At 39.0% G+C, this 27,919-nt stretch overlaps 2 protein-coding genes and 1 long non-coding RNA gene across 3 annotated transcripts in view; 1 reads left to right on the top strand and 2 right to left on the bottom strand.

Annotated features, from left to right (window-relative positions):
* Positions 1-27,919, bottom strand: part of LOC127439086 (uncharacterized) — a 69,737-nt gene that overhangs the window by 32,547 nt on the left and 9,271 nt on the right. The window contains exons 6-8 of the mRNA XM_051695132.1: positions 17,715-17,806; positions 5,928-6,263; positions 5,421-5,618 (exon numbers count right to left, since the gene is read on the bottom strand). Coding sequence (XP_051551092.1) covers positions 5,421-5,618; positions 5,928-6,263; positions 17,715-17,806 — 626 coding nt within the window. The remainder of the gene's footprint in view (positions 1-5,420; positions 5,619-5,927; positions 6,264-17,714; positions 17,807-27,919) is intronic.
* Positions 1,573-6,786, bottom strand: LOC127439006 (uncharacterized). The gene is made up of 4 exons (XM_051694974.1): positions 6,706-6,786; positions 5,928-6,263; positions 5,421-5,708; positions 1,573-2,796 (listed from the first exon to the last, which is right to left on the bottom strand). The coding sequence occupies exons 1-4, from the start codon at positions 6,752-6,754 to the stop codon at positions 2,651-2,653; spliced, it is 819 nt and encodes a 272-aa protein (XP_051550934.1). The 5' UTR covers positions 6,755-6,786; the 3' UTR covers positions 1,573-2,650.
* On the top strand, positions 15,624-27,818 carry LOC127439007 (uncharacterized). Its single transcript, XR_007896841.1, has 4 exons — positions 15,624-16,345; positions 25,704-25,826; positions 25,987-26,056; positions 27,486-27,818. It is a non-coding gene; the product is annotated as an uncharacterized LOC127439007 (long non-coding RNA).

The raw sequence follows: 27,919 nt of genomic DNA, 5'->3' as shown, positions 1-27,919 counted from the left end.
CAGTGTTTCTTGTCTCCATGTAATGCTCCGTTCATATGTACCTGTATAACCTCCGATGATGCCTTTACTTATTTATTTCCAAAGACGATGTTTCATAGGCCATTCTGAATATGAGATCTGTGTGTCTGTTTACTATACATCGCTAAGAAAGAGAGAACGCTCAGTTTTTCTTGACACACATGCGTCTGCCGTTGACTGTACTATAGTTGATCACAAAGTAGTCGGCACTGCGAATGTGTCGACTGCGTCTGTATTCGTTCGCGATTAAGAATATATTTGGAAAGGCTGAGCGCCCAACCGTGTGCAGAATCAATTCAGACAGGTGTGGATTATGACTAGCAAGGGCCCCGGGCCTAATTTTCTTTTATACTTTTCTTTTATTCTTCTCACAACTAGTGCTCATTTGGTCATTTCTGGTCATTGGGAAATTCTGTTTGGAACGACCCCACAGCTTGGCTCCCATTATTATTCTCCCATAGAAAAAGCCCTGTAAAGGCATCATTTAAGCCTTTTTAAAGTGTCCAAAAATCCCCTAGTCTACATTACATTGACAGAATATTCAAATGAGTTAAGAGTCTGTTTTTGAATGTTCGTGATTTCAAACTTCAGCTCTCAAAACTGATACACAAGCCCTTTAATACGCTTTAAGATGCTCTCTTCATTCATTCTTTCTTTCTTTCTTTCTTTCTTTCTTTCTACTTCCAGAAGTGTCTCTGTACTGCATGTCCTCTAGCCTCTGTCTGTCTGTCTGTCTGTCTGTCTGTCAGTTGGTCTGTCTTCGCCAGTTCAAGTGGATTACTCTTCGCTTCACTCTGCTCGTCCTTCCTCACTACGCCAGGTGTTCCACGGAAGAAGTCATGTGGTTTGGAACAGCCTGAGGGTGAGTAAATGATGAAATTTTCTTACTTTTTTTGATTTTCTCCCCAATTTGGAATGCCCAATTCCCAATATGCTCTAAGTCCTCGTGGTGGCGTAGTGACTTCGGGTGGCGGAGGACAAATCTCAGTTGCCTCCGCGTCTGAGACTGTCAATCTTATCACGTGGCTTGTTGAGCGCGTTACCACGGAGACATAGCATGTGTGGAGGCTTCATGCTATTCTCCGCGGCATCCATGCACAACTCACCACGCGCCCCACTGAGAACGAACCACATTATAGCGACCACGAGGAGGTTACCCCATGTGACTCTACCCTCCCTAGCAACCGGACCAATTTGGTTGCTTAGGAGACCTGGCTGGAGTCACACAGCACACCCTGGGATTCGAACTCGCGACTCCAGGGGTGGTAGTCATGATGACATTTTCTTTAATGGGTCAACTATTAACTGACCGGCTAAAGAGAGGCACTTTGTTTCTGCAAATTTCTCCAGTGTTGTTTGTAGAATAAGGAAGTTGGAAATTCCCACTTTCCGAGTTGAAAGGAATACCACATATCTCCTCGTCTGTTACCTGTCTGCACAGACATAAGGTAAGCGGTCTGCCTACAACATACATTTTCAAAACTCTAACTAGAATAAAAAATAATGACTTCAAATTTTAGTTTTGTACATTATTTATTATAAATATAGACCTTTGTGGCCTTCATAAGGCATGAAAGTGCCAGAAATGTAACATTGCTAAACTTCAAATGATGAAAGTTATTAAAAAGTACATAAGAAAATACAGTTCACACAAAATTACAATTACTTGAATACACCTTTATTTTAATAAAAATGCTTTCAATTTCAGTGTTCAAAATAGTCTAATGAAAAGCTTAAATTCTTGAACAAAGAAATATTGATATAAGAAGTCTAGTAAAAATAAATAGTATATATATATATATCCAAATCAGGTGGACAAAGTCAGGTGGTGTAACCAACAATGAAGGTACCCATTCTGCTGTCATATCAGAAAAAAATATAAAAATCATAAAAAAAAAAAAAAAAAGAGACCCTTTGGACCCTCATGACTGTGTGACTTCTTAAAAAACATATCAGATATTTTGACCTTTATTGAAAAGGCACATTTTGTTCAGGTCAAACTGAGTAACCCTGAAAAAACATTTAGTCCAAAAATACTCAAACTAAAATAAAAACTGAAACTAGAAAACATTGAAAAAACTCAAACTAAACTCAAACTAGAAGTCATATAGTGAAAACGAATGAAAACAAAAAAATCTAAATGACAAATAAAATAAATAAAAAATACTATAGCGCAGTCATAGACACTCCTATCTGGACAGGTGTAGATTTCTCAGAGGACAGCGGATTTAGCTGAAAAACAGTGAGTAATTTGCTTCATAATTTTTGCAGAGGTTGTGTGAGGAAAAGCAGACGTCCCGATTCACATAGCACTAAAATCACAAAGTTCTTCTGTGAAACCCAATTCTTCTTTAACATCAAGGAAAGCTCCAGTCTGAACAGGACTTAAGGTGAAGAACTGAGTCAAATAACATTTAGACATTTTTTCAGTGTGCGTCTTTGGCCATTGTACGATTTTCTGTTTGATTGCCATTTAGGGCTATAATTTTAAACTGAAATGTTTGCCATTTCCTGCAGAGCTCTTTAACAGTGTTTTGTTTTCAGCAGAAACAACATGACCCATGACATGCTTTCTGTGTTTCTAAAAAGATTTTAACATTTGTTTCTTCTTTGGATGCCATGAAGCCAATAATTAAGGCTGTGTCTTTCTCTTCTGCTCAGCTCCTCTGGATCTGATGTCATAAAACACTACAGCAACAGCAGCCACGCCCACTAGGCCAGAGAGGAACAATCGGATCACAGCTTCGGTGAAACTGCAACAGTGGTAATGGGCGTGCTCTGAGAAAAACAAAACAAATAAAGCTCAAATAGAATTGTAAATTTTCTCTTTAACACTCTTTAAAATATATTTTGGTACTTATAACCCTGTCAGCAACTGAAAGCCAGTCTGGAAATTATTCATTTACTGGTGGGACGGGTGGGACATGTCTCTACCAATTTTTGCCTTTGTCACTTTTGTCCCCATCACTCTTTGAAATAGCTTTTTTCGGGTAAATGTCTTTACGCAAAAGAAATATCTCCAGTTCTGGAGCAGGAGTTTCCATTTTGTTCGTGTGTGTTATAATAAGTGGCAATCCAGTGCTGGGGTTTGTTATTTTTAATGTTATGATGAGTGTGACGAAGAGGAGAGTCGTGGCCTGGCCGTGATGGAGCACGGCCGGCAGGAGAGCGAGATAAGGCACCGGTTCGGGAGAGAGAGAGAGACGCACGCGGCCACGCTGCATGTTTGTTTGTTGGTTTTAAGTTTACCATTAAACTTTATGTTTACTTTTCAGCAGGTTCTTGCTTCCTCCTTGCCCATCCTTTATATGTTACATTGGTGCCGAAACCCGGGAGGGAGGAGGGATGCGCTGTCGCGGAGTTATTATCTTCCCATCACTAATCAACATATGGATTGTTACAAAACTTGGTTCAGCCAGAGAAGCCAAAAGATAAATTGTTTGAACAGATTGTGGACATTCTTAAGGCTCACTTTGAATCAAAGCAAATGAGACTTTGTTCCAGTATGTTGCAGAGTGCTACGAAGCAGCGTTGTAGTCAGTTCACCAGATCTCAGGTCAGTTCTCAAGTCCTTGCTGCTCAAGTCCAAGTCCAAGTCATCAAAATTTTGTCTGAGTCGAGTCCAAATCAAGTCCCCAATAACTACTTACATGTCCGAATTACATGGTTTCCAAGTACAGGAAGCCATGCACACACTACCATCAACAACAACAAAAAATAAGACACCAAACTGTAAATTGCACATAGGCACATAGACATGTACAAATATGTCACACATACAGTGTTACATTGCATCTCGTTGTTCCGGTGACTCGCCTAGTCATTATTATAGGATGTTGTAACAGTCTGATACAAGAAGTACAGAGTATGGCATAATCAAAATATACTGCATCTTATTTTGTATTATGCGAAGATTCGCTGAAGAACTTAATGAAATAATGCTCAGAATGTGAGTCTCTCTGCTCTTCTTCCAGGTTACTGTAATTATCTTAGTAAGCACGCATTACTGTTTCTGAACTGTGTATCTGCAAACCGCGGTTGGTGTGACACCATAAACGTAACGTTATTAAAACGGCAAGTTAATGTGAAAGTAGTTTTAAAGTCCCTGTTCCTATTCAGAGGTGCAAAAAACATTTGCAATGTATGCCAAGCATAGGGGTGCCATATAAAGGGAGGTGCCGATGGCTCACTAAGGAGGCACAATCGTGAAAAAGTGGGAGTGGGAAAAAACAAGGATTGAGTACCTAGGTAACGTGATAGATGGAATGGGAGAGTATTCTTCGAAGGACAAAGTCAGAGCCACACATGACCCACCAGCATCGACAAATGTGTGAGAGCTTAGAGCTTTTCTATGTTTATTAAATTATTACGGATACTTTGTGCCACACCAAAGTGCAGGGTTTTGGCACCTCTCTACAGATTGACCAGTGATAAGATATTAGGTCACTATGACCTGTGCCTGCCTCTAACTCTAGCCTGTAATGCATTTTCCTATGGAATTGGCACTGTCCTTCGACATACTATGCCAAATGGGGAAGAACACCAAATTGCATATGTTTTGTGTACTCTATCCAAAGCAGAGAAGATGTTTTCCCAGATCAAGAAAGAAGCCTTACATTTGAAGTAACAAAATTTATTCTATATCTTTGGGGCAAACAGATAATTTCAATGACATGTCACAGACCCCCAGTGACATTATTTGGGGAACACAAATGCCTTCCACCTTTGCCTCCCTATCAGGAGGATAAATGAGCCGGGGGTGGATTAAACCATGTGGAGGGCCGGATCCAGCCCAAGTGTCATAGCTTGCCCAGGCCTGCCTAGTCTGGAAAATCTTCTTCCAGGAAACATTATATTCTTGAGTACTATTGTGTAGTATTATTGTAATTATTTACATGAAGCTTCTCTAAAATAATTACTCACACGGAAGCACAAGTTGCCTTTCACAGTATTAGCCTGCTGTGTATGAATATGACCAGCAAATAACCAGCTGAGCTCACAAGTACCATGGCATTTTTTTTTTTCTGACAATGGTTCGTTTATTTTTATTCTTTTTTTTTCTTTCTTTTTTTCTAGCAAATAAATGTATATCAGTGGCGCAACTTGGACCTTATGGGCCCCAATGCAAAGCATTGTACCCTTTTGGTTGGCTCTCGCTGGCCTCCATTTTACACCGCACTGCCTGTAGATACGCAACTGATGTATATAGTAATACAACCACAAAAGTGTATGTAGCGCACCTTTTTGGAGATATTTTATTGGCAAGTTAACAGTTAGCAAGCAAGAACAGTTAGAACCACCTAGCAAAATACATCACTCAGAAAACATCACACAGAGCTGATGATTATTAAAACAGTTAATGATGCCACAAATCAGCTCAGCTAATAATACAGCTGACGTACCTGAACACGGCTGACAGACTTCAGTAATGTTGAGATGTTGAGTCTGGTTGCTGAATGAATTGTTCACCACACAGCTGTAAGAATCATTGAGACACTCCAGATGTAGAGAGAGACTGCTGTTGAGATCAGACACACTGATGGAGGAAAATAAACTGTTTCCTTTGTACCAGGAGAGAGTCACCTGTGTCACATTCACCACTGAACACACCAACACACATTTAGATGAACTTTCAGATGATGAAGAGTTCAGTGAAGAGTCCGTAGTGATGACAGGAATGGGCAGACGAGCTGGAAAATAAAACAGAATAAGCCAGAAAACACCAAGTAAGAGGTCTGCCTTAATTGACAATGTTTGGATGTGTTGAGTGTTTATTGTGATGTCATTCAGTGGTTTAAAATAGAATGACACCATTAGACATTAAATGTCATAAACATCTAATTAAAGAAAAAAAATCAAGAGCAAATTATTATGAGATTAAGCAAGTTATACAGTATTTCTGAACTCACCATAGACAGTAACTTTAAATATCTTCAGTGGGGTCTGTGTGCTGGAGTTGGTTAGTTTATAAAGTCCACCATGTTCAGTTCTAATGTTTTCGATGGTGAGATCTCCAGTCTGAAAATTCAGTAGCAGTCTGCCTCTGAATTCCTCATCAGCACCATCATATGTGTAGCTTTTTCTTGCCTCACGGTTGATTTTACCTATTGCAATACCATCAGGTCCAAATGTCCACATGATCAAATTCTCTCTCAGTATTTCAGTTGCATCAGTGTGTAAAGTGACAGAATCTCCCTCAATCACTGACACTGACTTCACTTTATCTGTATCAACACCAAACACACCTGGAGAGCATAAAGAAAAAAGTTACTCAGACTCTTAATAAACATAATGATTGATTAAAGCCGTAAATACAATGTGTAGTAGTGGATTTGCCTTGTAACTGGGTATAAACCCGTGCTGTGTGAACATTGTCTTAGACAATAAACCGATAAAGCATTTAAAAATTTATTTACAAAACAAATCTAAGCTTACATTTCCTTTGAAGAGGGAGGGATTAAGATATGCAAATAACTATAATGACGATAATCATAAAAAATAAAATGTATAAATAATAATAATAATAATAATAAATGGGTTGCACTTTATTTTACAGTATGTGTACTTTCAGGATACTTACAGTGAAAGTACTGAGTACTGAGTACTGTTGTTGTAATTATATAGTACTTAAATTTAGAACAGTACTGTAAAATAAAGTGCTACCTTTAAATGGTAATAAGAACTTACCAATCACAATCAAGAAGGACAGAGAGAGCAAACTAAAGCAGCTCTTCATATTCCTGTTAAGGTCATACCTTACCGTCTGACACTGACTTGAGAAAGTTTCTGTTCTAGTTTTACAGTACATCAAAATTTGTGCTGTAGAAGAGAGAAGCAGATGATCTTGTTCATGTGACTCAGTGGAATGAACCTGAGGCTGAGTACTTTCGTGAGGTATAAATAAACAAGAACCATCCAGGTGTTTCTGCATTAGGGAAACCGTGGTGTGAATTTCTGATGGTTAGATTTCCGTCTGAGAAACAAACAAAAACCAAAAATCGCAGTTAACCGGTTTTTACTTTAACTTTAAAACACATTTTCTTATAATGAAATGGCACTGCAGCTAAAAAGTCGTATCATTTTACAATTGAACATGTTAGTGGACATATTTCTTAGGGATACTGTGTATGGACTCTAAAATGCAGCATAGGACAACTGATAAATACACAACATATAAATATGAGGTATCTAAAAAGAGACGCTCCAACATAGGGTACAACACCGCTTATCTGCATCCCGGGCACAGAATAATTACTTTAAATGTATGTAATCAGTGACAGTGTAAAAGCAAATGTGTCTAACATACTTCTGTATTTTAAGCCAGAGACTATTTAGCAGAGACGGGCCACTTCTATTTAAATGAATGGGAGAAATTGGAGCCAGTGGTGCTTGAAAGTTTGTGAACCCTAAAATTCCTAAAAGTAGATAAAGTTAAACAAATGAGACAAAAATATTATACTTGGTCATTTATTTATTGAGGTAAATGATCCAATATTACATATCTGTGAGTGGCAAAAGGATGTGAACCTCTAGGATTAGCAGTAAATATGAAGGTGAAATTAAAGTCAGGTGTTTCGAATCAATGGGACGGCAATCGGGTGTGAGTGGGTGCACTGTTTTATTTAAAGAACAGGGATCTATCGAAGTCTGATCTTCACAACACATATTTGTGGAAGTGTATCATGGCACAAAGAAAGCAGGTTTCTGAGGACCTCAGAAAAAGAGTTGTTGATGCTCATCAGGCTGGAAAAGGTTTGAAGCCCATCTCTAAAGAGTTTGGACTCCACCAATCCACAGTCAGACAGACTGTGTACAAATGGAAGAAATTCAAGACCATTGTTACCCTCCCCAGGAGTGGTCGACCAACAAAGGTCACTCCAAGAGCAAGGCGTGTAATAGTCTGCAATCCAGGGTAACTTCTAAGCAACTAAAGGCCTCTCTTACATTGGCTAATGTTAATGTTCATGAGTCCACCATTAGGAGAGCAATGAACAACAATGGTGTGCATGGCAGGGTTGCAAGGAGGAAGCCACTGCTCTCCAAAAATAACATTGCTTCCCATCTGCAGTTTACTAAAGATCACGTGGACAAGCCAGAAGGCTAGTGGAAAAATGTTTTGTGGACAGATGAGACCAAAATATAACTTTTTGGTTTAAATGAGAAGCATTATTTTTGGAGAAAAGGAAACACTGCATTCCAGCATGACAACCTTATCCCAGTTTTGGGGGGCCTGGGTAGCTCAGCGAGTATTGATGCTAACTACCACCCCTGGAGTCACAAGTTCAAATCCAGGGCGTGCTGAGTGACTACAGCCAGGTCTCCTAAGCAACCAAATTGGCCTAATTGCTAGAGAGGGTAGAGTCACATGGGGTAACCTCCTCGTGGTCACGATGAGTGGTTCTCGCTCTCAATGGGGCGTGTGGTAAGTTGTGCGTGGAACGCGGAGAGTAGCATGAGCCTCCACATGCTGTGAGTCTCCGCGGTGTCATGCATGACGAGCCACGTGATAAAATGCGCAGATTGACGGTCTCAGAAGCAGAGGCAACTGAGAACCTTATCCCATCTGTGAAACATGGTGATGGTATCATGGTTTGGGCCTATTTTGCTGCATCTGGGCCAGGACGGCTTGCCATCATTGATGGAACAATGAATTCTGAATTGTACCAGCGAATTCTAAAGAAAAATGTCAGCACATCTGTCCGTGAACTGAATCACAAGAGAAAGTGGGTCATGCAGAGAGACAACGACCCTAAGCACACAAGTCATTCAACCAAAGAATGGTTAAAGAAGAATAAAGTGAATGTTTTGGAATGGCCAAGTCAAAGTCCTGACCTTAATCCAATAGAAATATTATGGAAGGACCTGAAGTGAGCAGTTCATGTGAGGAAACCCACCGACATCCCAGAGTTGAAGCTGTTCTGTACAGAGGAATGAGTTAAAATTCCTCCAAGCTGATGTGCAGGACTGATCAACAGATCAATCAACAATTTCCTCATGACCAGGTATAATATTTTTGTCTCATTTGTTTAATTGGGCTCTCTGTATCTACTTTTAGGTCTTGTGTGAAAATCTAAAGATGTTTTAGGTCAGATTTATGCAGAAATATAGAAAATTCTAAAGGGTTCACAAACTTTCAAGCGCCACTGTACATCTCTGATGGATCATTTAACACTTTAATGAACTGTACTTTTAGTTAAGATTTACTTGTGAAAGAAAAGGAACCATTTTGTGTGTCTTAAAGTAATTTTAAAAAACAAAAATCTTTACTTTTCTTGATTCAGGTTTAGTTTCTTCAGTTGTTAAGTTTTACTTTAAGTTTACAGTGTATTGAGTAACTTTTGAGTCTTGACTTTGAGAAATGTCTGAATTATTGTACGGAAAATCTTTTTTTTACACACAAGCAGAACAAAAACAGGGAAGAGAAAAAGCTGAAGTAGGAAAGGGAAGCCTGGGGTGGTTGTAAAAGTTTGTCAAACCAGGAACAACAAGAGTTTTGGTCTTTTAAATCTTAACACACTGTAGATTTATCCGTCTACTTCAAAATGTAATTTTACAATGATTATATAAAAGACTTCAAGAATTGATGATGAATACAGCAAGTTCCATTATTACAACTTACCTTGATATTGGTGATAGACCAGAGTATTTTTCTGCAGTGATTTTAAAGGCAACCTGAGTGTGTGTGGCTTCAAGAGAGCAAACATCTGTGTTGCATTTCATTTCTTTAATTCTCTCATATTACTGTCTTATACTGTACATTTACTCATTTTTTATATATATAATAATCACACTTTTATTCATTTACGGTTTAATCTTTTGTGTGCTGTATTTGTCAAACTCAGAATTAGGATGACAGAAGTGATGAAGCCAAATGCAGGTTTATTAAAGAATACAAAATAAACATGGGTATTAACAAAGAACAGAAATGGATATCAAAAACAAAGGTGAAGTCAAAAAATGAATAACAACTCAAACGCCAGAGATTATCTTCAGAAGAATTCACAAGGATGAGTATCAGACATATGAGGAATCAAAACGAGACTAGACAAAGAATGGGAGCTTGAGGTGAGTATTTATAGTGTCTTTGACAAGGTGGCTAATGGATATCAGGCGGGGAAGAGAGGGAGCAGAGACTGATGAGGCCCTGAGAGTATTGTCTTCACAAGTTAGAGATAAAGTTTCCATTCAGGGTTTTAACGTCATGGGACAATGATGATGCGAAGAAGTAATTTTTCCAATTACTTTGCTGGGTATAATAACACTTGTTGAGCTTGTGCTTGTCAGACAAATTCAGACTGAGCATTGAGAAAAATGCGACTAAGATTGTTCAATAAACTCTGCTCCATTTTTACCATCACCTCACCTCCTGCCTTCCGCTATATTCCCTGCTGAGTCTACCTAACTCTTGGGCAGGTAGAAGAGTGAGTTAGCATAACAAGCTGTTGATGTTGACTGGATTTGGATATCAGATTGAACTCTGATATTTGGATATACTGTATTTACTATCTTCTGATGGAGAGAGAGGTCTGGTGGAAGACTAGATATAACAACATAGATGCCATTCACTTTAAAGCAGAGTTATATAATAAGAGAAGCATTTCCGGTTACGGCAGACCTAACTAAAGCAGCATAATTACAAGTTGAGGGATAAATTAGGTGTATGCCTGGCTGAATAGATGAGTCTTTAGTCTAGACTGAAACTGAATGAGTGTGTCTGTGTCCCGAACAGAACTCTTGTTGTAGAACAAAACTTTCACGATTTGTTCTACAACGAAATCAAACACGTTTGCGGTATAACTATGAGTAACTTATTTTGAACAGAAACAGAACAGAAAGTGAAAATCTCTTCAACTAACATTCACAGCAAACTTTATTTTTAACATTATCTTTTATGGACATTGTTGTTGATGATTGGAAAAGTACATCATGATTTCTGTCAGTACAGACAGCAGCATTGTGACTGTATGATTGTAAATAGATGCTATTCTGCTAATTTGTTTAAAGTCCAGTCACTGACTTTTAAGAGACAAATTGTTTTAGAAATATCTGGAAGTGGTTTAGTTTCTCTTTGACTATGTGATCTGTGCAATACATTATTTTAAAAAAAATAAAAAAATTAGCACTTTTTTACTGCAGAAATTGTATCTTTCTGTGCAAAAAAACAAACAAAAAACATTTTTAATGTGTGCCTCTTTTTGTGTTATAATAAATGCACACACAAATAAATTCTTTGGCCTCATTCTTGACTTTTGAACAAAGCTGACGTAATTCTGGCATCTACCCGCGCAGGGGTTAACGGATCAGAATTGGGGATTCTTCCAAGATGGCGGAACGAGTGGTTGTGTTTTTTCACGGAGGAAAGTCTGACAACATTGTCACACACAATTATCAATGATTATATAGTATAGTTGCAGTATTGTTCAGTATATATATATATACAGGTGCATCTCAATAAATTAGAATGTCGTGGAAAAGTTCATTTATTTCAGCAATTCAACTCATATTGTGAAACTCGTTTATTAAATAAATTCAATGCACACAGACTGAAGTAGTTTAAGTCTTTGGTTCTTTTAATTGTGATGATTTTGGCTCACATTTAACAAAAACCCACCAATTCACTATCTCAAAAAATTAGAATATGGTGACATGCCAATCAGCTAATCAACTCAAAACACCTGCAAAGGTTTCCTGAGCCTTCAAAATGGTCTCTCAGTTTGGTTCACTAGGCTACACAATCATGGGGAAGACTGCTGATCTGACAGTTGTCCAGAAGACAATCATTGACACCCTTCACAAGGAGGGTAAGCCACAAACATTCATTGCCAAAGAAGCTGGCTGTTCACAGAGTGCTGTATCCAAGCATGTTAACAGAAAGTTGAGTGGAAGGAAAAAGTGTGGAAGAAAAAGATGCACAACCAACCGAGAGCAACCGCAGCCTCATGATTGTCAAGCAAAATCGATTCAAGAATTTGGGTGAACTTCACAAGGAATGGACTGAGGCTGGGGTCAAGGCATCAAGAGCCACCACACACAGACGTGTCAATGAATTTGGCTACAGTTGTCGTATTCCTCTTGTTAAGCCACTCCTGAACCACAGACAATGTCAGAGGCGTCTTACCTGGGCTAAGGAGAAGAAGAACTGGACTGTTGCCCAGTGGTCCAAAGTCCTCTTTTCAGATGAGAGCAAGTTTTGTATTTCATTTGGAAACCAAGGTCCTAGAGTCTGGAGGAAGGGTGGAGAAGCTCATAGCCCAAGTTGCTTGAAGTCCAGTGTTAAGTTTCCACAGTCTGTGATGATTTGGGGTGCAATGTCATCTGCTGGTGTTGGTCCATTGTGTTTTTTGAAAACCAAAGTCACTGCACCCGTTTACCAAGAAATTTTGGAGCACTTCATGCTTCCTTCTGCTGACCAGCTTTTTAAAGATGCTGATTTCATTTTCCAGCAGGATTTGGCACCTGCCCACACTGCCAAAAGCACCAAAAGTTGGTGACCATGGTGTTGGTGTGCTTGACTGGCAAGCAAACTCACCAGACCTGAACCCCATAGAGAATCTATGGGGTATTGTCAAGAGGAAAATGAGAAACAAGAGACCAAAAAATGCAGATGAGCTGAAGGCCACTGTCAAAGAAACCTGGGCTTCCATACCACCTCGGCAGTGCCACAAACTGATCACCTCCATGCCACGCCAAATTGAGGCAGTAATTAAAGCAAAAGGAGCCCCTACCAAGTATTGAGTACATATACAGTAAATGAACATACTTTCCAGAAGGCCAACAATTCACTAAAAATGTTTTTTTTATTGGTCTTATGATGTATTCTAATTTTTTGAGATAGTGAATTGGTGGGTTTTTGTTAAATGTGAGCCAAAATCATCACAATTAAAAGAACCAAAGACTTAAACTACTTCAGTCTGTGTGCATTGAATTGATTTAATACACGAGTTTCACAATTTGAGTTGAATTACTGAAATAAATGAACTTTTCCACGACATTCTAATTTATTGAGATGCACCTGTATATATTAGTCTTTTGTTCAAGCTATATTTCACAAGTTTGGTTTATTCCTACGGAGAATATAGGCTTGGAAATCTGTTGGGCTCAGATGGACATGGAGGAACATTTGACATGTTCATTGTGCACTGTGGAAGAATGGACATTGTTATAATGAAAGAGAAAAGAGTAAATCTCAACACACTCCTACGCGTGCAAGGCTTATAAGGAAAATTATGGAATTTGTGATTCAAACCCAAATACCCAAGATAAGAAACTTCCCAAGAAAGCGCGTAAAGAACAGAAAATGCCAGGAAGTTCTGAACCGGCTTTGGCTGAGTTACAGGACAACATAATCTGTGTTATCACTGCCAAAATCAACGAAAGAGCAGACAAACTGATGATGCTGTCAAACACAACGTGCGGCAAAATGAGGGGCTCAAAAAATCCCTGGACTTTTGTAATTAAGAGGTGGTAGATTTGAAAAAAGAGAATGCCGAAATGAAGACAAACTTGAAGCAAATCCAAAAGAAAGTAAGTGAAATGGAGCAAAAGGTGAATCGGTATAGCGGTCGATATAATCTTCATATATACGGAGTCACTGAAGAAATGGAAGAAAACACCAAAGCTAAGGTGAAAGAGATTTGCTTTGCAGCGATTCCAGGCAGTGATGGCATGTGTCTCCCTTTTTAGTAGCCATGTTTCAAGAATCTATAAAATATGGAAAATTACCTGCAACGCTTAAACAAGGTCTTATCATACTTATCTTTTGAATATAGTTATTTCTAAAAGTGAGGGGAACATGTCCCCTCTCATACTATATAAACTGTATATATACTGTGCACACACCAGAGTTGGAGTCTTAATCTTGTGGTCTTGGTCTGGATCTGGGTCACGGCTTATGGTCTTAGTCAAGACCACAATGTATCACCAGTCAGTTAAATGTGATCATTATTTCAACCACTTGTAGGTGTAGCATCTTCACCATTACTGTGAACTTGCAAGTACTTCTGCATCTGTGTCATCATGGATGCCTCGACAAGCACTGTGTCTCTCATCACATGAAAGTAAGTGCAAGAACCATGGTCTAACAACACAAAGCAATCCTTAGTGATTTATTGTTATAACCAGGGCTGTAACCACAAAATACACTGAGGGGGACAAGACCCCCCAATAATCAGATATGGCCAGATTGTTGCCCCCAATAATTGATATCCTTATTGCTGTTCTGCTGCAGTTCATTATGCACCACTGTCTAATTGTCATTAAGTTGCTGCAGGAATAACATAATGGTTTAAAAAAGTTACATTTTTTGCATGCACAGTAGGCTAACACCAGTCTTCAGTGTCATTTGTGATAGCCAATCAAATCAATGAAGGCGGGACTCAAATTTAAGAAGCTGAGCAGGAATGGTGTGTAGATCCTGACTTCCTGTCTGGTTTGTTCTCGGTTTGTGTCGGGATCCGGACCCTCATGCTCCACGTTCTGTTTGTTTTTATTAGATAGTGCTTGAGTCTGCCTGTCCTTGTCTTCTCCCTACTTTTTCTCTAAAATAGTCTCTGATCATGCAAATCGACCAGAAGTATTGTTTAATACAACTGATTCTGTTGTAAACCCTACTAGAAGTGCTGTTCTGGGCACCATTCAAGAGAACTGTGAGACATTTTTAAACTTATTTACTCACAAAATTGAGCAGATTAAAAGTGCTATTGTTCCTTCACAATTTGATCAACCATTAATTCCTTCCCCGTCCAGCTCCCTGACTCACTTTGAACCAGTTTCGTCAGCACAGTTAGCAGATGTAGTCTCCAAGATTGTGTTTCACTTACAAGCTGGATATTCTTTCTCCGTGCCTTCTTAAAGAAGTTTTCATGACTATCAATTCCAGTGTGACTGCAATAATTAACAGCTCCTTAGCAAGTGGAGTTGATCCAAGTAGTTTTAAACATGCAATTCTACATCCTTTGTATATTAAACAATTACAGACCGATCTCCAAACTGTCTTTTATTTCTAAGATTTTGAGAGTTGTTTATTCGCAGCTCTACTCCTATCTAAATACATTTAACATTTTAGATACATTTCAGTCTGGTTTCAGACACTTGCACAGCACTGAATCTGCATTGTTGATGGTCACTAATGATATTTTTCTCTCCATGGATTCAGGTTCACATGTCGTCTTAGTTTTATTAGATCTCAGTGCCGTGTTCGACACTATCGACCATAATATTCATCTTACCCATCTTGAGTGTATGGTTGGTATCTCCAGTGGTATCTCCTATCTAAAAGAAAGGATGTTTTCTGTAAATTTAGGAAATTTTTCTTCTATGTCAGCTCAATTATCATGTGGTGTCCCTCAAGGGTCAATTTTAGGACCCTTGTTATTTTCCCTGTGTAGAGCCCTACTAAATCTATTAGTAGTCTATTCATTGTTCTTCCATAACTTTAAAGGTTTTAATCTTTACAATTTTTTGTAATTTGGGTATACAAAATTATTTTTCAATAATGCGTTTTGTAACACTGTCTAAAAGGGTTAAAATAAAAATAAAAAAAGGTGTTTGTTGTTTATTTTTGGTTTGTAATTTTATATTTGTCATTTTATGTTTAAAAGTTTAAAATTTATGTGGAAGTGGTAGAAATAATAGGAAGGTGTATTTTAGGAGATACCTTTAAATTGTTTAGAAATGAAGTGTTTATAATCTGACCCCTAGAGTTCAAGGGGCGGGGTCACGAGAGAAAAAAAGAGGAGATTTTTCTAGAGAGTTCGGGAGTGCAAGAAGCAAGAGAAAAGGGTACACACATGTAGTGTCTAAAGACTGAGAAAAAGTAAAGGATTTTGATTTGAAAGTAGAAACATTGAACAGTTTAAAGACTGTTGATGGGAGGAACTGAGTGTCGACAAGACGCTGAGCTCAAAAATTATAGTTTATATTCAACAGTTGCGTGAACCTAAAGTGTGTGCGTGCGCAACGCTCCAAGAGAGTGTCGCAGTTTATCTTGTTTTTTTTTGTTTCATCTGTGAAAGTATTCGGAAGAGAGACAATACCCGTGTTTTATTTTACATTAAAGTGTTAAGAAATGGTTGAAGTGTTCGGAGCTCAAGGGATGACTGAGTGAATGTGGAGCGATTTATTAGGAGAGACCGACATGCTTTCATGGCCTGTGCTGATCGGGCCTATCTACAAGATGGAGGATTTGCCTGGACATGTCATCCGATTCATCTTTGGAAGAGATGGTTTGTGATGGATGCATGGACGACTGGATCTGCTGATCATTTCATTGGTGCATCTTCAAATCTGGTACTGTGTTGTTTTTGGAATCGCTTTCTTGTGGGATCTTGTGAGTAATCCTAACTCTTCGCTAACACATTAATTTGAGCTCTTACCTTGCGCGCCTACAAGAGACATAAATCCCAGCTGGGTAATTTTCTTTTTTTTATTTGTTTGGGAATGTATTTTATTTTGAGTATAATGTGAATCTGAATGTTTCATATTTAGTGTGAAATTTGTATTCCATGTGATCACTCATTTGAATTTATTTATTTTTAAAGTTCTTTTGTTTCATATGTGTTGATTTCAATTAACAGTGTTATTAGTTGCTTCAGTTTCAAAGGGAAATAAGAGGAAAAAAAGTCAAAAGAATAAATAGTGTTTTAGTATTTTAATCTCCTGTGATCTTTCTGCAGAGAAAGGGGGAGGTTGAAGGGGATATCTGAGTAAATTTGGTTGAGATTGGGGTTTACACGATGTAATGTGGGCACAGTGGTTCATCTACGAAGTTATTTCCAAATTTAACATTAGATATTAAACAGTAAAAATCTGAAGGTCCTGGGTTGTATTTAATTATTAGACATTACTTGGTTAATAAATACTCTTTATGACTAAAGTAAATTTAGATGTGCCTCTCACCCGTAGTTTTTTTTTTAGTTTGAATTTCCCCTAGACATACTTGTATTTTGAGCCAGTGCATTGGTGAGAGGGCTACATTTGTGGGGGCTCGTCCGGGATTATCTTTCAGACTGTTCCCCCTTCCCCCCTTTCTTTCTAGAAACTGAATTTACTGTCTTCTTTGATAATTTGGAGTGATTTATGTGCAAACTGTGAATTTTTTTTAGAATTCTATTGACAAAGTGTACAAGGGCGTTAAGGCTTAACAGCTATTATCTCTATTTACAGACACATTGTTTAAAGACACAGATGAGAAATATGGATGTAAGTGAGGTCATTGCTTGGTGTAGTGAGAAGAATGTTGCATTTGAGAATGCAATTATCTTAAGTAATGTACCTTCAGACTGTGAAGACAGGATTGTATACCATGTGCTTGATTCCATTTTAGGCATGAGTAGGTGCAAAGTGCGTGGCCGTCGTTCTGATATGACTAAACAGCAGCAGTTTGTCTTAATTGAAACAGTTAGCAAGGTTTCTGAAATGTCTATTCCTGCTGAAATTGGAGGGCCTGATGTAGGTACATGGTACACACAAGTTGTAAGTGTTACTACTCGAACACCTGAGCAAAACAGCGGTGATGAGTTTCATTCAAAACTGTTTTCTTTCTTGCAGAAAGAGGGAAAATCTCTAGCTGACGTCCCAAGCATGGTTTCCCCTGCACCCACTCTTAATACTGAGCTTGTTGATGCTATTACCTCTCTTGTCCAGAAGTGTAATGCTGTTTCACCTGCTGAGGGGTCCAGCTATAGAAAGCTACGTACCTTCTCCGGGTTGACACCCACACCCAACGGTGAGGATGAGTATGAGGTTTGGGCTGAACAGACTACACACATTCTTGAAGAGTGGCAGTGTCCTGATAACGTTAAGAAACAAAGACTTGTTGAATGTCTTAGGGGTCCGGCAGCAGACATTGTTAGATTTGAAAAAACTGGGAATCCACTAGCAACTTCCAGTGATTATCTCAGTGCACTTGAGTCAGCATTTGGCACCACAGAAAATGCTGCTGATCTGATGTTAAAGTTTCGGAGTACTTTTCAGAATGTGGGAGAAAAGCTCTCAACATACATACTGAGACTAGACAAGTTGTTACACAGTATTTTGCACAAAAGAGGCATTGATCTCTCTGAAATGAACCAGTTTCGTATGCAGCAGATAATCAGAGGAGCCCTTCCTAGTGACATGGTAGCTCTTCGCTTGAGGATGACACACAAATTGTGTGACCCACCATCCTTCAATGAACTTTTGAAAGAGGTTAGGGAAGAAGAGAACATGATGCACAGTCGAAACTCAGTCCAGCCTAGGGTAGCTGTGTCTGCTGTGTCTTCCACAAAGAGCGAGGCATCTGTTAAAACTAATCCTGCTGATTCAGAAATTGAGAAATTGAAAAAAGAGATTAGAGGGTTGAAGAGTGAGGTGTCACGCTTATCAATTGCAGCAAGTGAAACTGTGACTCAGGACATTCCTGCAATGCATAGCCTAACTACATCTACAGAGAGGAGAACACCAAACAGAGCACATGTGGGTAACTCAAACATCTTCTGCTATAAGTGTGGTGAAGATGGGCACTTACAACGTGACTGTGTTAATGAGGAAAATTTGAGGAAAGTAAATCAGCGACTCATCAGATTGAAACGGCCGACGGGAAACTTCCCCGGGGCTCAGTAGAGGAACGGCCTGAAGCTCCGGGTAAGACACGTTCCACAAAGTGCAAGAGAGTGAAAGCAGAGCAAGTTGTTCTCCCAGGCGGGTTAGTTGGACCCAGCTCTATCCTTCCTATTCAGATAGAAGGCATTTATGCGAAAGCTTTGCTCGATAGTGGGTCGCAAGTTACTCTGCTGTACAGATCCTTTTATGATAAGTATCTGAAGCATCTGCCATTGACACCAATTGAAAATTTGGAAATATGGGGCCTAAGTTCTCAACAGTACCCATATGATGGCTGTTTGTCTCTGAGGCTTGAGTTTCTGGGATCTGTAGCTGGAGTGGCAGAGACCATCGAAGCACTTGTGTTGGTTTGTCCTGACCCCATTGTAAAAGGAGCCATTGATATTCTGGTGGGAACAAACACATCCGTGGTGAAGAAGCTGGTAGAAGTTTGCCAGGAGAAGATGGGAAATGATTTTCTGCATACCATGACTGTTCATCCTGAGATTAGAATTGCCTATGAACGGGTTATTGCTGTTAGCAAGTGTGATGTCGACGACAGTAGAGGCACCGTCTGGTTTCCTCGCCTTAAGCCGTTGAAGTTGACTCCAGGAGAGAGTGTGAGGGTCTCTGGAATCCTGAAGTACCCCGTTACCTCGTCTGCTAAAACCCTGTTAGTAGATCAGCCTGAAGAGTCCCGGTTTCCTGAGGAACTGCTAGTGAGAGCTGAGGTGCAGTCTGCTTCTGTTGTCCAGTCCAAGAGAATTGGAGTCACTATTAGGAATGTCTCTTCTCGCCCAGTGATAATTAAGAGAGGAATGCCTATTGCCCATGTGTTTCCTGTTGATATTGTGCCTACCATTTCTAAACCCAGAGAGAGTAGGGGCCAAACCAAACTGTCCCCGGATTCATTTGACTTTGGTGATTCTTCTGTGTCTAAAGAATGGAAACAGCGGTTGGCCAAAAAGATGTTGGAGCGAAAGGATGTTTTCTCCTGTGATGAATTCGATGTGGGATGTTCAAAGAGTACTCAACACCACATCAGACTGACAGAGGATAAGCCTTTTCGTGAGAGGTCCCGACGGCTTCCACCGGCCGACATTGAGGATGTTAGGCAGCATTTGGAGAAGCTGAAGGAGGCTGGTATTATTGCTGAGTCCAGAAGTCCCTACGCTTCACCGATTGTCGTAGTCCGGAAAAAGAACGGACAGATAAGGATGTGTGTAGACTACAGAACGTTGAACCGTCGCACAATCCCTGACCAATACACCGTTCCCCGCATTGAAGATGCTCTGGCCTGCTTAAATGGAAGCCAGTGGTTCAGTGTATTGGACCTTAGGAGTGGATATTATCAGATTCCCCTGAGTGAAGAAGACCAAGAAAAGACAGCTTTCATCTGCCCAATGGGGTTTTACCAATTCCAGCGGATGCCACAAGGGATTTGTGGAGCTCCCTCGACCTTCCAGCGAGTGATGGAAAAGACGGTGGGAGATATGAACCTGTTGGAAGTGTTGGTCTACTTGGATGACCTCATTATATTCGGACGGACTTTGGAGGAGCATGAGGAGAGGCTGCTCAAGGTGCTGGACCGCTTGCAGAGCGAAGGGTTGAAGTTGTCGCTGGACAAGTGCATCTTTTGTCAGACTTCCGTCAGCTATGTTGGGCATATTGTGTCTCAAGATGGTGTCTCAACTGATCCCTCCAAAATTGAAGCTGTCAAATCTTGGCCCAGACCTCAGAACGTGACAGAGCTACGCTCGTTTTTAGGTTTCTGTGGGTATTATAGGCGTTTTGTAAAAGACTACTCTAAAGTGTCTTATCCCTTGAATCAGCTGTTGCAGGGTTGTCTTCCAAATAAAAGTCTGAAAAAGAACAGAGCAGAACATAACCTAGAAAAGGTGTGTTATAAAGCATCAGATCCATTTGGTAATAGATGGAGTGTTAGTTGTGAAGCTGCTTTCAGAGAGTTGAAAGAAAGGCTTACTCAGGCTCCTGTGTTGGCCTTTGCAGACCCCCAGCTACCGTATGTGTTGCATGTTGATGCCTGTTGTGAAGGGCTGGGTGGGGTGTTGTACCAAGACCAAGGGCAGGGGTTGCGTCCTGTAGCATTTGTCAGCAGAAGTTTGACACCTTCTGAAAAGAATTACCCAGTCCATAAACTTGAGTTTTTGGCATTAAAGTGGGCAGTCGTTGATAAGTTACACGATTACCTGTACGGAGCTAAGTTTGAGGTGCAGACAGACAACAACCCGCTAACTTATGTTCTAACCACAGCAAAATTAGATGCTGCAGGGCATAGGTGGTTGGCGGCTTTATCTGCCTATGATTTCAGCCTTAAGTACAGGCCTGGTAAACAGAACATAGATGCTGATGCTTTGTCCCGTCGACCTCACCAGAGAGTGGAGGATGAGAAGGGTTGGACAAATATTTCGTCTTCCGGTGTGAGATCCCTGTGTAAGCTGCCAGAGCTTGAAAAGTCATGTGGTGTTTTGAGCTGTAATGGAGTTGTCACCTCTTTAGGGGGGTCCCCAGTATCAGTCCCCACAGCTTACTGCAATTTAGCCACATTAGACACTAACCTTATTCCTAAACTGAGTTCTTTTGATCTGTCTCTCTCTCAGCAGAAAGATCCTTGTTTTGGTGAGATATGGAGAGCACTGAAAGTAGGAGATTCAAACAAGGTGAACAGGAAAGTTCATAAAGACCTTCCCGTGGTTATGAGGGAGTGGGAGAGGTTAGGAATGGAAGGTGGTGTGATGTTCCGTCGCTCTCAGGCAGCAAACAAGGCAAGACTAAAACAGTTGTGTTTACCTCAGAAATTTCATGATGCAGTTCTCAAGTCACTGCATGATGATTCTGGCCACTTAGGTTTTGACAAGACCTATGGGTTTGTAAGAGAGCGCTTTTATTGGCCACGAATGAAGACAGATGTGGAACAGTACTGTCAGACTTGTGCTCGGTGTGTTCAGAGGAAGACATTACCAAAAAGAGTTGCACCTTTGTCACACTTGTCTAGCACAGGACCTATGGACCTGCTATGTATGGATTTTCTATCCATTGAGCCTGATTCCAGTAACATCTGCAATGTTCTAGTCATCACTGACCATTACACCAGATATGCGCAAGCTTTCCCCACCAAAGACCAGAAGGCATCAACTGTAGCTAAGGTACTGTGGGAGAAGTATTTCATTCACTATGGACTGCCGAAACGCATTCACTCGGATCAAGGAAGAGATTTTGAGAGTCGACTCATCTTTGAGTTGTTGGACATCTTGGGGGTGGAGAAATCCAGAACAACCCCATATCACCCTCAGGGTGATCCACAACCAGAACGATTTAATCGGACGCTGTTGGACATGTTGGGGACTTTAGACCCAAAACAGAAGCAGCATTGGAGTCGACATATTGGACATCTTGTTCACGTGTATAACTGCAGTCAGAATGAAGCCACGAGTTTTTCTCCTTACTTCCTAATGTTTGGAAGGGAAGCCAGATTGCCCATTGATCTGAGTTTTGGTGTGTCAAGTGATGGTACCTCCACTAAGTCTTACCAGCGATTTGTCAAGAACATGCAAAGAGAATTGAAAGTTGCATATGAGTTGGCTGAAGCTACTGCTAGAAAGAAGAATGAAGGAAACAAGAGGAGGTACGATCAGAGACTTCATTACTCGCATCTTGTTCCTGGTGATAGAGTTCTAATCCGAAATTTGGGACTGCAAGGAAAGAATAAATTGGCTGACCGGTGGAATTCTGTGCCATACATTGTTCAGAGCCAAATGCCAAACCTACCTGTATTTCGTTTAAAGCCAGAAGATGGTAGGGGACCTGTTAAGATTCTTCATCGGAATCATATTCTTCCTGTTGGACAGAATTTGAGGCAGCGGCATATCGTAGACATTGTTCCAAAACCTAGAAAGAGAGTTCTGAGGAATAGGAAGAATGCTGAACAGAATCCGAGTACAGAACAGGAAGTTGAGAATGCACCTGTAGAACAGGAAGCAGAAACCAGAGTTAACCAGAATTTCGATGAGAGTTCAGAAAGTTCTAATAGTGATGATGAAATGTATGGAACTTGGTTTCATGTTCCTGAAGAACTCTTTCTGACTCCAGAGAGTGGAGAACTCGCTCAAAATAATGAAGAGGTTTCTGATGATGCTGTTCAGGAGAATGTTGAGCAGAATGTTCATGATAACATTGAGCAATCTAAAGAAAGAGTTGAGACAAATGAATCTGTAGAGTCTGTTTCAAGACTGCTATCAGAAATTGACTCTGACAACTTGCAAAATGTGAGCAGAGTGTCAAAGATATGTGATGATGTTGCAAGTGAGGTGCAAGACCTCTCAAACGTGAATGAGACTGGTGTAAATCAAGGTATCTCTGCTGAGATGATGGAAAATTGTAGAAGGTCTCAAAGAGAAAGAACTGTGCCTAAGAGGTTTACTTATGATACTATTGGGGAGCCAAAATTTGTGCCTGTCATTGCTCAAACTAAAGTTGTAAGTCCTGTTAGATACTGTTCTACAGTGTTTTTACGGATGAATGTGCCTTCAAAAAGGTTAGGTACCTGTTCAGTTAACTTACCTATCAGACATTAATTTGAGTGATTAATTCAAGTCTTGACATGGGTCTATCGTGATATTATCTTGTTCATTTATTTGAAAAGTGTATATGTGTCTATATATGTGAAAAGAGCTAAGATAACGAAATGAATGTTCAAAAAAAGGTTACTGAAGGTACTGTATTGTGTTTCACTCATGGGAAATGTAAATTGTGTGATACTATGTTTTCCCTCGTTATGAGGACATAACGATTTTTGGTGGGGGGAGAATGTAGAGCCCTACTAAATCTATTAGTAGTCTATTCATTGTTCTTCCATAACTTTAAAGGTTTTAATCTTTACAATTTTTTGTAATTTGGGTATACAAAATTATTTTTCAATAATGCGTTTTGTAACACTGTCTAAAAGGGTTAAAATAAAAATAAAAAAAGGTGTTTGTTGTTTATTTTTGGTTTGTAATTTTATATTTGTCATTTTATGTTTAAAAGTTTAAAATTTATGTGGAAGTGGTAGAAATAATAGGAAGGTGTATTTTAGGAGATACCTTTAAATTGTTTAGAAATGAAGTGTTTATAATCTGACCCCTAGAGTTCAAGGGGCGGGGTCACGAGAGAAAAAAAGAGGAGATTTTTCTAGAGAGTTCGGGAGTGCAAGAAGCAAGAGAAAAGGGTACACACATGTAGTGTCTAAAGACTGAGAAAAAGTAAAGGATTTTGATTTGAAAGTAGAAACATTGAACAGTTTAAAGACTGTTGATGGGAGGAACTGAGTGTCGACAAGACGCTGAGCTCAAAAATTATAGTTTATATTCAACAGTTGCGTGAACCTAAAGTGTGTGCGTGCGCAACGCTCCAAGAGAGTGTCGCAGTTTATCTTGTTTTTTTTTGTTTCATCTGTGAAAGTATTCGGAAGAGAGACAATACCCGTGTTTTATTTTACATTAAAGTGTTAAGAAATGGTTGAAGTGTTCGGAGCTCAAGGGATGACTGAGTGAATGTGGAGCGATTTATTAGGAGAGACCGACATGCTTTCATGGCCTGTGCTGATCGGGCCTATCTACAAGATGGAGGATTTGCCTGGACATGTCATCCGATTCATCTTTGGAAGAGATGGTTTGTGATGGATGCATGGACGACTGGATCTGCTGATCATTTCATTGGTGCATCTTCAAATCTGGTACTGTGTTGTTTTTGGAATCGCTTTCTTGTGGGATCTTGTGAGTAATCCTAACTCTTCGCTAACACATTAATTTGAGCTCTTACCTTGCGCGCCTACAAGAGACATAAATCCCAGCTGGGTAATTTTCTTTTTTTTATTTGTTTGGGAATGTATTTTATTTTGAGTATAATGTGAATCTGAATGTTTCATATTTAGTGTGAAATTTGTATTCCATGTGATCACTCATTTGAATTTATTTATTTTTAAAGTTCTTTTGTTTCATATGTGTTGATTTCAATTAACAGTGTTATTAGTTGCTTCAGTTTCAAAGGGAAATAAGAGGAAAAAAAGTCAAAAGAATAAATAGTGTTTTAGTATTTTAATCTCCTGTGATCTTTCTGCAGAGAAAGGGGGAGGTTGAAGGGGATATCTGAGTAAATTTGGTTGAGATTGGGGTTTACACGATGTAATGTGGGCACAGTGGTTCATCTACGAAGTTATTTCCAAATTTAACATTAGATATTAAACAGTAAAAATCTGAAGGTCCTGGGTTGTATTTAATTATTAGACATTACTTGGTTAATAAATACTCTTTATGACTAAAGTAAATTTAGATGTGCCTCTCACCCGTAGTTTTTTTTTTAGTTTGAATTTCCCCTAGACATACTTGTATTTTGAGCCAGTGCATTGGTGAGAGGGCTACACCTGTATATGCTACCTCTGAACTTTTTTTCCAGAAGTACAGCATATCTTATCACTGTTATGCTGACAATTCTCAAGTTTATTTCCCAGTGAGCATAGACAACAAGTGTTCATTTGATAATGCCCTAAATTGCTTCAAAGATATTAAACATTGCCTGGCAAACAATTTTTTAAAATTAAATGAAAGCAAAACCAAAGTTCTGATTTTAGGTTCCTCCATGACCTCCTTACCTGGCCTGGTTGCCCTGTTAGGTCCTCAGTCGTCGAATGTACAAGATCATGTAAGGAGTCTTGGGAGTGATTTTAGACTCCTTGTTACTTTTCAATAAGCAGATCAGTGCTGTTGTCACAGGCAAGATATCTATTGCTAAAGTAAAACATTTTCTTTCCAATAAAGACTTGGAAATTGTGATCCACTTATTTCATCAAGGTTAGACTATTGTAACTCATTGTACATTGGTTTCACTCAAACTGCGTTATACCGCCTACAGCTGGTTCAAAACGTGGCAGCTAGGCTTTTAACAGAGTCAAGAAAGAGAGATCACATTTCCCTGGTTTTAGCATCTCTACACTGGCTTCCTGTGAAATTCAGGGTCGATTGTAAAATTCTGCTTTATGTCTACAAGGCACTATCTGGTCTCGCGCCCCAATATATCAGTGACCTTCTCCTCCCTTACTCCCCCACCAGATCGCTCAGGTCTTCTGATCAAATTCTTTTGAGGGTTCCTCATTGCCGCTATAGAACTAAGGGCGATCGTGCCTTTTCTGTGATAGGTCCTAATCTCTGGATCAGTCTCCCTTTCCATGTGAGGTCAGCTTCTTATATATATATATATATATATATATATATATATATATATATATATATATATATATATATATAAAACTCTGTCATTGTATATTTATTTGTTTGATCTGTAAAGCACTTTGGGTCAACTTCTGTTGTTTTTAAATGTGCTTTATAAATAAAGGTTGATTTGACTTGACTTGCTGTAGTGGCGAAGAAGTTCAGCTCCGAGATCTTTTCACTGCGTGTTGAGAGTAAGTTTTGACTCTTTCAGTGTGATGTGAGTCCAAAGACTAGATTCAAGCAAACCATTTGTTGTTTAATAATGTCTCTTTAATATCCTTTCAGTTCTCTACAGACAGTTATTTATCAAATAGAACAAAAGAAACATTTAATTCTAATCACACATAGCATGAATGCTGCAAAGAAGCCATTTGACCATACAAACACTAATGTCAAAGTCCCTACCACAGGTTTTAAAGAGACAGTACCGTTTAAGCACTTGTTATACATATCTAAGTAAATACTTGTAAATAGTACAAATTATGCATGTAAACAACAAACATGTAACAGTATACTGTATATATGCAAAACAATACATGCAATTTCAATACACCATATTTATTGATGTAATACATGGACCAAAAAAAAAAAGCAAAAATGTCACCAAAATGATGAAAACTAATGATAAAATAAAATTTTTAAAATTGATATGTCCATAATGTAACAATTTAGAAGGTCCCCTGTATAATGAATAACTAACTAAATAAATTACATAAATTAAAGAAAATTTCTTTCATACTGTATGCAAGCAAAATGGACATTATAAATGAACTATACCCAAATTAATTGAAATTAAAAGCAAAATCGAACCATGATATTGTGATGTATTGCAATATATCGAATCGTGATATGTGTATCGCAATACGTATCGTGAGTTGGCTGGCGATACCCAGCCCTTATATATATATATATATATATATATATATATGCCAGTGAGCCGAGCGGGACCGGCCCTACTCTGAGCATGCATCGCACAGTCCCATGGTAAACACAGCATGAAATATGAAAGCCTCCATGCAAAGCTCTTTGAAAACAAATTAAATAGCCATGACATTCTAAACGGCAGTGACGAGGTAAACAGGAACAAATTGTGTCATTCACAATGGTAATTACATTCTTTTCAATCTACACATCACCATTCTTAATACACTGCAGGAAGTAACTAACAGTAGAAACGATGGTGTTTTGGTAGAATCTTGTATATATTTGAAAAACATGTATATGTCACTATATTTCTAATTATATAAAGTATTGTATATTAGGGGAGTATAAGTCATTTTTATGGCATGTTTTTAATAGTCTCTACATGTATTAATATTGATAAATGCATTTGCAATTCAATAATAATATGACTATTTACAATAATCCAAGGAAGAGTTTTTTGTCCCAGTCCTGCCCTGTTTGGTAATATACCATAACGAACTCAGTCTGTATCACGAGCTCCTGCGTGCTGGAGAATGTGCAACAGTGACACGTCTTCACTTTGAAACCTGCAAGACACGCAGGCGATACGCAGCTCTATCAGCAAAATAATATTTCCTTATTTATCAAAAACCAAAGAAGCTTTTTACTCTTCAGTTTCACCGCTCGACATCACATGTTGATTTCTTGTTTTTACAGGATGGATTAATACAGCCAGAGAGGAACTGGCCCCCACAGTGAGCCTGGTTTCTCCCAAGGTTATTTTTCTCCATTAACCAACATCTTCTGGAGTTTTGTGTTCCTTGCCACAGTCACCTTCAGCTTGCTCACTGGGGATATAAATACAATTATTATTTAATTACTTATTTTTATACACAATACACAATTCACAATCATATTAATCAAACTACACAATCATCACTGCAAGACTTTATAGATATTACAGTTTCATTTTCTGTTAATGCATGATTTTCTGTAAAGCTGCTTTGAAACGATGTGTGTTGTGAAAAGTGCTATACAAATAAAAATGACTTGACTTACAAGCTCATCAAAGCAAAAAATGTGCTTTCATTATTGTAGATTGAATACAAATTTTGATGATGTAACAGTGATTTAAACCAGCACTGTTGAGC

Source organism: Myxocyprinus asiaticus, chromosome 50, assembly GCF_019703515.2.
Source record: "Myxocyprinus asiaticus isolate MX2 ecotype Aquarium Trade chromosome 50, UBuf_Myxa_2, whole genome shotgun sequence".
NCBI classification, from domain to species: Eukaryota; Metazoa; Chordata; class Actinopteri; order Cypriniformes; family Catostomidae; genus Myxocyprinus; species Myxocyprinus asiaticus.
Note: the sequence above shows the minus strand (reverse complement) of the source record. Positions and strands in the feature narration are given on the sequence as shown.

What these genes read in the sequence shown, in the direction of transcription:
- LOC127439006 (XM_051694974.1), bottom strand. Translation starts at nt 6,754, where the DNA reads ATGAAGAGCTGCTTTAGTTTGCTCTCTCTGTCCTTCTTGATTGTGATT. An exon ending in ATTTAAAGTTACTGTCTATG is followed by an intron (nt 5,709 to 5,927) that starts GTGAGTTCAGAA and finishes TTTATTTTCCAG; the next exon opens with CTCGTCTGCCCATTCCTGTC. An exon ending in AGTCTGTCAGCCGTGTTCAG is followed by an intron (nt 2,797 to 5,420) that starts GTACGTCAGCTG and finishes TGTTTTTCTCAG; the next exon opens with AGCACGCCCATTACCACTGT.